An 11,474-nucleotide genomic window follows, 5' to 3' on the forward strand; every position below is an offset into this window, starting at 1 on the left:
TCAAGACACTGAGAGTACAAACAATAAACTATATCAGAATGTGCAGAATGATTCTGTTTGTGGTTAAAACATGCATACATGGATGTGTGCATATATGTGAACAAAATTTCGTGAAGAATACTCAAGAAACTATTATCAGAGCATCTACTGACTGGGATTTGGGGAGGGGAGGGGAGGGGATTTGGGACATTTTCCTTTTAAGCCCTTTTGCAGTGTTTACATTTATTTAGCATAAGCATGTATTTTACAATAACAAGTTTGAAAAACTACATATGACATTGCCAAAAACATGTTAGTTTCAGTCTAAAATTCCTGAAGATTACATAAATTAATTCTGTGCCCATTAATGAAGTATACAGACATTCTAAGGTAATTTGATAGAACTGAAAGCCTTGAAATAACTAGCTATTCAGGCTGGAGCCTTCTTTGCCTTGGACGTTGCTGCCTGGTATGGACTGAATTGTGTTCCTCCCAAATTTATATGTTGAAGTCCTAACTCCTCAGTGTGATAGTATTTAGAGATGGGGGCTTTTGGGAGATAATTACGTTTAGGTGAGCTCATGAGGGTCGACCCCTCATGATGGGATTAATGCCCTTAAAAGAAGAGACACCAGAGATCTTGTTCTCTCTCTCTCCCTCTCTCTCTCTCTGTCATATGAGGACTCAGTGAGGAGGCATCCCTCTGCCAGCCAGGAAGAGTCCTTACTAGAACCCGACCATGCTGACCCCTTGATCTTGGACTTCTGGCCTCCAGACCTGTGGGAAAATAAATTTTTATTGTTTAAGCCACCTAGTCTATGGTATTTTTTTACAGCAACCCAAGCAGCCTAATACACCAGTTTTGGCAGCTGGAACACTGAAGCCTTACACTGTGGGATGCTGTTGCCCTGGAAACCAGAAAAGTCATGTTCTTAGAACCCTGTGCTTCATGGAGCCATTAAGGCTCACCGGTCAGGTTGCTGCCTAGGTGTGGAGATTATTCTTTGGAAGGAGAATGTCTTAATCTGCTCAGGCTGCTATAAGAAAATACCATAAGCTAGGTGACTTAAACAATAGAAATTTATTTCTCACAGCTCTGGAGGCTAGGAAGTCCAAGATCAAGGTCCTGGCTAATTTGGTTCCTAGTTTTAGGGCCCTCTTCCTGGTCTGTAAATGGACACCTTTTTGCTGTATCCTCGCATGGTGGACAGAGCGATCATTCCTCTGGTGTCTCTTCTTTAAGGGCACTAATCCCATTCATAAGGGCCTCACCCTCATGACCTGATCACCTCCCAAAGACTCCACCTCCAAATGCTATCACACTGGGGATTAGGGCTTCAATATGAATTTTAGGGGGGCACAAACATTCAGTCTATAGCAGGGAAGGATTTGAGTGTATGTGTGGGAGTGGGGGTTGCAGGGAGGTAAGATACTCATTTGTTCTTTTCTTTTAAGTTTTATGAGGCTCGTTTTACCAAAAAATAGAAAATATACTTCTATTGAAATTCTTTATTTTTTTGTACTTTTCAGTGGGTTCTTAAAATATGAAGGATATTTGGAATGGTTGCACATAAGAGGAATGCAAAATTCAGGAGAAGATGAACTAACAATTAATTAACAAATGTGTCAACAGCGCTGTGTTTTGAAAAAAGATTTTCAGCTATAAGCAATCAGTGAAAAAACCTCTTAAGGGACTAAATCCTGGCAGGACTTTGAATAAGAATTTCAAATATAAATCATGTGAAAAATGTATATAAAGGATGAGTTTGGATCAACCTGTGAATGTTTTATTGGGGTTTTAAGGGACTAATAAATAACACCCCTGTTCCTCACTCCAAATTGGGAACCAGCTGAGAGATAGATACAAGAGTCAGACAAAATGGAGGATAAACCATTTAGTTTATTACTGGGAAAAGCAGAATTGGAGCATGTGATTTTAGGTCTATGACCAAAAGGACTTAATAGAGTTCTGCCTCTGAGTTAGACAGACAGTCCACCCTGTCACAGACCTGTGGTCCTTCTCCACCCGGGGAACCTGCTCCACACGGCGGGGCAGAGAATGTGGCCATCTTGCAGGTGGAGTGGCTTCCAAAGAGACCCAGAAGGGGCAGAGACAAGTATGTTCAATTTATCTCATGGGAATGAGTGAGTAGGAGTGGGAAGAAAGACCTCAAATATCATTTTAATGTCAACATTTCTCAAAGTTTGGTCCAGGGATTCCTAGGGGTCCCTGAGACCCTTTCAAGGGGTCCAGCAAGGTCAAAGCTAGTTTTACAGTACTAATGTTGATGAGATTGGGGATAGTATTAATGGATGTAATTTTTTTGATACTGCATAATGAAATGCATGTATCTCTGTACGATCCCCTCAGTTTTTCTGTGAACCTAAACCAGCTCTAAAAAAATAAAGTCCTTAAGTTAAAAAAACAAAACTGAAGTCTATGGAGGTAAAAAAAAAAAATTCTATGTGATAAGAAAGCATTGTTTGGCACTTCTTAACAATCAGTGGAGTCTCTTAGATTTGATAAAATGTTATGATAAAAATATGTGAGTCCTCACATGATGAGACTGAGTGAATGGTTCACACAATCTATCATGTGATTTGAGAGGCAGAAGAGAGCTGTGTGAAGTGAGGGCATTAGAGAAATCTCCATGAAGGGTGTGGAGGCTGAACTGGCCTTGAAGGTGGCTTTGAGAGATGTAACGTTCATTAATAACATTAACTACGTTTATTTATGATTATCAGGGAGACTCCCAGTCTCCTGGCTACCATTCCCTCCCCACTTTGGCATATCCTGTGTGTAGCCACCAAGTTATTCTTTAAAAAACTAAATACAATCACGTTACTCCTCTGCTCTGAACGCTCTAATGGCTTTCCTTCCATGTTGAAAAAACCCTGAAGTTCCTACCATGGCCGACAGAGCTCCCGGCTGCCCTCTGATGTCCTTTTGCGCCACTCTTCCTCTTCACAGCCTCACTCGCCTTTGTGTGGTTCTTCCTGCTAGTGTGTTCCCACCTTGGGCTCTACCGTTGCTGTGCCCTCTGCCCAGATTGTGCCTCCCCGAGATGCGCTCAGGTCTCCGTCCCCAGCTTCACTCAGGCCTCTGCGCACATGGCACCTCCTCTGAAGTGACTGCTCCTCCGCCCCTTCGGAAGCAGCACCCTCCCTCCCTCCCTCCCCCTCTCCTTACCCTGCTCTGTTTCTTTGCATCACTTGTCCTTGCCTGACATTATATTACATATTTGTTCATTTTTTGGTCTTCCTTACCAGATGTAACCTCCTTGAAGATAGTAACTTTATCTTTTTGTTCCTACAGTGTTCCCAGGGCCTGGAACAGAGTCTGGCACACGGCACACTCTTAATAAATATTTATTGAATGAAAGAATGTAAACCACTCAGAAGAAAAATAATTTCTTGTTCAATATTAATAAAGTACTGCTCTTCTGTCCTGATGGGGAATAGGAAATGAACAATATTTCATCAGCAGCTGAATACTACAAAGAAGTTTTGAAACAGGACAATACTCATGTGGAAGCCATCGCATGCATTGGAAGCAACCACTTTTATTCTGATCAGCCAGAAGTAGCTCTCCGGTTTTACAGGTGCGCTTTCCATTCAACTTGTAGAACCACATTCCTGTGAAATACTAGTGAAACAATAATAAAGATGGAATGAAAATGTAGAGAAATGATGGATAAGCCATGTCTATATGAGACTAAAAATTCAAACACGCAGATGTTTTATGAGCATTAAAGTGAAACCCCTCATTTGGAAATGCACAATTAGTTGGCATCTTACAGAAATATACCTAGACAACTGCTTGAGTTTTTAACACCATGTCATTATATGAGTTAGCCATTTTGTCATCAGCCAATACTGGGCACTTCTCACCATCACTGCCTCCATTAAAACCACTATACATAGTATAAGGACCCTGACGCTGAAATAATGACACAATTTGCAAAGATCAGTAGGCTGCAGGTTCTGAGCCTGATGAGGACCTGGAACAGGATTCCCATTTTGTGAAATACTGTCAGCTCTTGTCCAAATATTTTTCCAAATCTAAATAAATTCTGTTGACTGGTTCTCTTGTGAGCACATACTTATTTTATCCTATAGATGGTTTCTTAAAATAATTTTATATCCTCTTCAGCCCTTAGGTGATACGCAAGGAGATAACTGGCAGCTGACAAGAATTCTTTCCAAACATATGCTAGAAGCCTGAAACATAATGATATGAAGGCTCTCTTGAGCACATGCAGCTGACTCTGCTCCCCAGCCCCCAGCGTGGGCCATGGGTTCCTCAGGGCAGCTGAGGTGGATTTTCATTTACTTCCTTGAACTCTCTTGTCCCTTGGCCTTTGGAATTGACGCATAGAAACAAAATGGGGTTTTTGAGCTGTAGCGTGAAAGCTAAGTGGATGTCATAGGGATCCACTGATGGGCTTGTCTTTCTGGGTGGAAGCTCATAGGATGTCAGTAGACGTAGCTAAACTGCACATTACAGGTAACCAAAAACAAGACCGATTCAATTGAAAACTTGGAGATACATGCTAAACACAGTCTTCAAATTAGATTAGAAGGTCTTAGGTATTCACCTATGGGCACCAAAGCTTTATGAAAACTTGGAGATACATGCTAAACACAGTCTTCAAATTAGATTAGAAGGTCTTAGGTATTCACCTATGGGCACCAAAGCTTTATGAAGCAAAAAATGTGTGGGTTTTACTTTATGTGACTACTTATTTCTTGTTTTGGTTCTGTAACAGAGCTTTTGGGGGAAAAAACTTGATTAAGTTGTTTCTGACCTTGCCTCTGGATACATTTCCCATGACTAGTACCAATAAAAAAGACATGCTTTTGTATTTGCTTTAAAATTTTTTTCATTTACTATAATACTTTCTGTTTATATTCTTTGGGAGTATTAAAAATTATAAAGTGAATTCATTTCTAACTTTATAAAGGTATATGCGTTAATATTTATAAAGTTCATCTGACACCAAAATTTGTGTGCTCTTTTTCTAAAAGGCGACTTCTGCAGATGGGTGTTTATAACTGCCAGCTTTTTAACAATCTGGGGCTGTGTTGCTTCTATGCCCAGCAGTATGATATGACTCTGACCTCATTTGAACGTGCCCTTTCTCTGGCTGAAAACGAAGAAGAGGCAGCTGATGTCTGGTACAACTTGGGACATGTAGCTGTGGTATGTTATTTCTCTATTATAATTTCTGTTATAGAAAAGGTAGCCACAAGTTAGAGGAAATTTTCAGGGGTTGTAAATTCAGGTTTGGTTATGGTCTTATTTAGCAAATTAGAGATTTCTAGGGGTCCCTACAGCTCATTTTATATTCCTGGGTTAAATCTTCTTACATAAAATTCACACTTGATTCTTGTGATCGGTACTTGTTGCTTTTTCTATGGTAGCAGAAAAGACTTATATGAGGAAAGAAGGGAAGAGATGGCAGGAGGAAGCATATGGATTTGTGTCTGCGAATATGTGCTTTTCTTTTGTAGGGAATAGGAGACACAAATTTGGCCCATCAGTGCTTCAGGCTGGCTCTGGTCAACAACAATAACCACGCCGAAGCCTACAACAACCTGGCTGTGCTGGAGATGCGGAAGGGCCATGTCGAACAGGTCAGTGAACTACCTGTGTCCCAAGGGACCATCTGCTCTCTTCAAAGAAAAGTTGTCACTTGTGGCTACTATTGCATATTTTAAAGTGAGCTGTACAGCCTGACAGGCCTGGGTTTGAATCCCAGCTCTGTCACCTTTGAGTGATGTGACCTTGGACAAGTTACTTAACCTTTCTGTATCTAAAATAGAACGCTTAATTTTATTAGGACAAATGGGCACCTCCCGGTCTTCCCTGTCTTAGTGAGCTGCTCCACTCTTCATAGTCCTCCATCCACCATCCCCCTGCTCGAGTCAGAATCTTAGGAGCCCCTCTTGACACCTATCTTTTCCTACTGCCTCTCCCTGCCACCCCATGCCCCTGTCGTGCTCGGCAAGCCCCCTCAGTTCTTCCTCCAGGCCACATCCTGAACCTGGCCACTTTTCTCCTCTCCTACCACCCAGCTCCACACTGCTCTCATCTCTTGCCTGGACTCCTGCAAGAGTCTCCTAGTTGGTCTCTTTGTTTCCACTTACATCAGTGAGTAAGGGCACCCTGTAATGCATCCTCCTCAGAACAGCCTAAGGGATTTTTTAAAAAACAAGATTATTATTATTTTTTTTCCGAGAAAGATTAGCCCTGAGCTAACATCTACTGTCAATCCTCCTCTTTTTGCTGAGGAAAATGGGCCCTGAGCTAACATTCGTGCCCATCTTCCTCCAGTTTATATGTGGGATGCCTGCCACAGCATGGCTTGATAAGCAGTGCTTAGGTCTGCACCCAGCATCTGAACCGGCAACCCCTGGGCCGCTGAAGCGGAACGTCTGAACTTAACTGCTGCGCCACCAGGCCGGCCCCCAAAACAAGACTGTTTTATTGCTGCTTTGCTTAGCATCTTCCAGGGGCTTCTGCTTGCATTTGGAATAAAATCTGGACTTCAAACCTTGGCCTACAAGGCCCCATGTAACCTACCCTCTGGCTCCTTCTCAGACCCCCCTTTGCCACTGCTTCTTTCCTACTGATGTCGGACGCCTTAGCTGCCTCACTCTTCTGCAGAGGTGCAGCGCCCATTCTTACTGTAGGGCCTTTGCAACCATCTTCTTCCATCCTGCAATAACTTTTTTCTTTTTGTTGTTCAGGTCTCAGCTTAATTGCCACCTCCTTAGAAAGGCCATCTCCAGCGTCAGTCTAAAGGAGCCCTCAGGCACTATCACATCTCCTACTGTTTCTTTCTTTGCAGTGCTTATCGTTTTATGAGATATTTTCAAATTGATATGTAGGATGTAGAATGGTAGCTGTGTGAAAGAAGGGACCTTCTGTCTTCTAACTGCTCTGTTGTCAGCACCAGTGACAGTGCCTGGCACAGGGTAGGTGCTCAGTCAATATTTGTGGCATGAGTGGGTGATGCGTAAGATCAGGTAATAACAGTACCTGAAGGTGTTTTTGTGACGATTAGCAGATCATGTGTGTCAAGCACTTGGCATGGTATTGAGCACAGGGTAGATGCTTAATAAATGGTATTATTATTATGTACGTAACAGAAAGTTAAAAATGCTAACTATACTCATACAATATTAATGGCAATCAGGGGTAGATATTATTACATTCTCTACTTTAGAGATGAAGAAACGCACCTGAGGAGGGCAAGTAACTTTCCTCACAGCTGCAGACATAGTGAGCAGCTGCCAGGACGGTAACCTCCAACCTGGTCTCCTAAGCACAGTGATGAGCTTTAAACAAAGCGAGGGAAGAAACATCACTGGCTGTTGCTTTTATTTCATAAATTCCCCCACGGTCAATAGGATGGATTTGTATTTTATAAACAAAAAGTAACTACTCTAAATGGGAACTTGTTCTTCACGGAACTTTGCCTGTGTCCATATCCAAGCAAGGATTTGTTTGTGGTTTTCTCTGTTACCACATTGCTGATTTTCTTTCCCTCCTAATCATTGTACTTTCTCTGGTATAGAAATGTTTTGATGAAAGCTTTCATGATACTAACCCCATTTTATTAAAAATTCATATCCACCATCTTACATGAAGTATTTTATTTTCCATGAAAAAAAAGATCTGCGAATTTGTCCTCAGGGTCGTGGATAGAGGTTTTGGGTTTTGCTACAAGTAAGAGATTGTTCAGCTGCCTGGAATGCCAAGTTCGTGGTCTTAACAACGAATGTATGAGCATCTCGTGTCACTCAGTGGTCTCTGCGATGTATGAACCTTGGAGCCTGTAGGGGACAAAAATGATGTGAATTTTGTTTTTGAGTACTTTAGAGAACAGAAAGCTTGTCATTTTCAGTTGCATTCAGTTGTCCTTTTCAGGTCAGCAGTATAATGAATGCTTGCTCACTGTCATCTAGCACAGACCTCGGGGCTTTGAAATTTAATATGGCTTTTTGGTTGTCTTGGTTGTTGCATTAGAGAACGGGTAATTAGAAGCCTACAAAATCAATCAACAGCAGCAAAAGCTGGATTAATAAGACTTTTTTAGCATTGAGAGGATTATATTTTGAGTCGTATGTCATATTGAAATAGGAACTTTACAAGAGCAGTGGATCTCAAATAACTTTAAATCTACTCTGAGTTCTCAATTCTTTTATTTTCTCCATATTCTGAAGCATTTTATTGTTAAAATAATTTTCGCAAGATGTAAATAGTTAGCTCTGTATTAGTAAGTTGTATTTCATGAGGAATATCATCTGTGTTTATCACAGGATCTTGTTTATTAAGGTCCTGTCCTGGGTGAAGGATTCTTTTACCAAAAAAAAAAAAAAGACCTCGGAAATATAGTGATGATTTATGCTCATATACCTTTGGTTTTTCTTTTCTTTCCTTTTTTTTTCACGCAGGCAAGGGCACTGTTACAAACTGCGTCATCTTTAGCACCCCATATGTATGAGCCGCATTTTAATTTTGCAACAATCTCTGATAAGGTATTCTCTTTCTTTATTAACGTATCATCTCATCTGTTTCTTTTTCTTTCTTGGTTTAAAAAAAGTGCAGATAATCAAGGAAATTCTGCCTTTCTGAAAAATGTGATTTTTTAAAACAATTTTTGTATACATGTCTTTCCTTCAAGGGACTGTTTAATAAACTGTAAAGGAATTTGTCACTTAATATTGACCAAACTTAACACCATTATAGATTTCAGGAGAATTATTTTATGTTTTAAAATATGACATTTAGTCATTGAAAAATACTCATTAAGTAACTCCTGGTTTGGGAATGATTTAGTAATTGGCTTTTACAGCAAAAAAATCCTGTATGTTATTAGTAGATCATATTGCCACCAAGTCTCTGGCATGATTACTGTAAAATTAGGGAGATTAGTAAAATCTGCTTTAGCTGTGAAAGTATGGGAAAAATGCAACTTTTAATACTGTGTTGCAAGTCGGTTGATATCCAAAAGCTAAAAGGAGTCATGTGCCATTTTTAATAATAAGAAGAAAATAAACAAAAGACGTCTAATAGCTAACTTTTTATTTGGAAACCTTCTTTTAACATCGGAGGTGAGATTTGAGGATAAGGAAATGGCTAAAAATGTTTGCTGATGTAAATAAGAGTCTTTATAGACCAACAGACATTATAAAAATACATCATTTTTCATAGTATGAGCACGAAGCCTCTGCACTCTCATTTCTGTTTTGAAAATAAGCTGTCTTTCATAAGTTGTAATTTTTGTTCACTGTTAAGTGTTCCAGACTGTTCCAGGGGCTCTACACACCTTCTTTAATTCTCCCAACAACCCTGCAGTGTAGGTATCCCTTGCCTCCCTCACTCATTTTTTTGTACAACTGATATTTCGTTTGTTGAGCCTCTGCTATACACCAGGCACTGTAGTAGGCACAGACGATGTTAGCAATGAATAAAACAGACAGCAACCTCTGCCTCATGCAGCTTATATTCTAATGGAACCGAAGGCTCGTAGAGGTTAGAACCTTCCGTAGGGTCACATGGCACTGGTAGGTTCAGAATTCACACCCAGCTCCCGATGATGCCCACGCGTTTTCCCCTGCACTGTGCTGCTGCGCACCTAAACCGCAAAGAGGACTCGATTGCTTTCCTTCAGGAATATTAGCACATTTTAATAATATGTAACTCCAAATGAGATATTTCTTTAAACAAAAGGCTACACTTTCCTAAGAGAAAATAGTATGTTAAAAAGAAATGCTATGATTTTAAAAAGGAAACATGTTTTTAGCATATATACATTACAAAAAAATACCAGAATTGAATTACCTAGATTTTTTTGTGTGCACACACTGAAAACCCTCTTTTTAGAAATGTACACATGAATCAAGATATATTCAGATAGGTTCAGATACTGTGTGTATTTTTCTTTGGGACTGGACTTTAACACAAAGTTTATTGAAAATCAGAGAGACCCTTTATAAACTTTTAAAACCAGATTACTCTGCTAGCACCATTTAAAACCTCCTAGAGCATGTTATTATCTTAAATACAATAGTTTTTGCTTGAGTGTTCTGTTTAAAAGAGAATTCCCTAATCAAAACATGTCTTTCTCTGTGGCACATTACAAATGGTGTTCCTGAGCTACATAGAGCTGGCCGTTTTAACTTGCAAATGGCATTGTATTTTTATAATACTATCAGTGACAGGAAGAGAAAACATGGGTTTATGAATTCATAACGAGACAGCTATCATGGAACAGAAATTGTTTGTATAATTGGTTGTTTTCTTTTTCTCATATATTTTTCAAGATTGAGTTATAATCTGGGTGAAAGAATTCTAAGGTCAAAGTAGATCAAGCAGTTTACCTTTAAGAACCTTTGCATTTCTACGATAGGCAGATAGTCTGTCTTTTATTTTTTGCTTTCTTACTCATTTTTTCTGGTCTCATTCTGTGGTCTTTTTCTGATGTTTCTTACAGATCGGGGATCTACAGAGAAGCTATGTTGCCGCTCAGAAGTCTGAAGCAGCATTTCCAGATCATGTGGATACCCAACATTTAATTAAACAGCTAAAGCAGCATTTTGCCATGCTCTGATTGTTCCTTGGAGCAAGTAGATTCTTATGCAGGGGCATTATACAAGGGAAAAAGTAGAGTCTGTATATATATGTGTGTGTGTGTGTGTGTATATATATATATATATATATATATATATATGTAATACAAACCTGTGCTTGATATTAGTGAAGATGACATAAGAGAATTTAAACCAGAATGTATAATGAATTCTTTATAATAATAGTAATTTTATAAGATAATATTATAAAATATAAGCTTTAACCATTTTTAAGTAGATCATCCAACTTTCTCCCACATTATATGCTAAATGTTTGTTCATAATGTTTACAAAACATTTTCATGAACTTCCTCAAATATTTATAAATGCACATCTGTAATGTCCCTTAAGCTAGCTATTAGGTATCACGTAGCTTAAGAGGTCTGAAATCTGCCTTTAAAACTGCACTTTTGTGGCTAAAAGTGTGTATATTTTTCCTAAGTAAAGACTTTATTTAAAGCTTAAAAATTTTGTATTTAAAATTCTTTTTTATCAAATGTTTTGTGAGACACTCTACATATTCTTATATATTGTGCTTTTAAATAAATCAGTATGTAAAACAACATCATTGTTATTTTTCATGAGTTTTTATTTCAGTCATCTCAGATAAAGTAAGTTTTTCAGAAGTCCAGTAATCTTAGAAATCAAGTCATTATTTTAAATTTTATTTGAAATCATGTACCACCAATTTTGTTTCTTTCTGAGAAGCTATTCATGGGACATCACATTGTTACAGCAGGATTAGAAATGGACTCAAGGCCCGGGGTCCCACCTGTGGTCAGCCCCAGGGAGGTTAGGCTGTTCTCCATATGGTGCCTTGTGAAATCCTGGCAAGTCTCTCCTCTCCGGTATCT

The 11,474-nt window shown here is 39.3% G+C and overlaps 1 protein-coding gene across 1 annotated transcript in view; it reads left to right on the forward strand.

Moving 5' to 3' along the window:
• The window catches only part of TTC8 (tetratricopeptide repeat domain 8), a 49,800-nt gene extending 38,617 nt beyond the window's left edge, over positions 1–11,183 (forward strand). Inside the window, exons 10-14 of the mRNA XM_008536408.2 lie at positions 3,442–3,581; positions 5,008–5,182; positions 5,494–5,616; positions 8,443–8,526; positions 10,485–11,183. Of these exons, the coding sequence (XP_008534630.1) occupies positions 3,442–3,581; positions 5,008–5,182; positions 5,494–5,616; positions 8,443–8,526; positions 10,485–10,601 (639 nt within the window). The 3' untranslated portion in view covers positions 10,602–11,183. The remainder of the gene's footprint in view (positions 1–3,441; positions 3,582–5,007; positions 5,183–5,493; positions 5,617–8,442; positions 8,527–10,484) is intronic.
• The last annotated feature ends 291 nt before the right edge of the window (positions 11,184–11,474 follow it).

This window comes from Equus przewalskii, chromosome 25 (genome assembly GCF_037783145.1).
Source record: "Equus przewalskii isolate Varuska chromosome 25, EquPr2, whole genome shotgun sequence".
Classification (NCBI taxonomy): domain Eukaryota; kingdom Metazoa; phylum Chordata; class Mammalia; order Perissodactyla; family Equidae; genus Equus; species Equus przewalskii.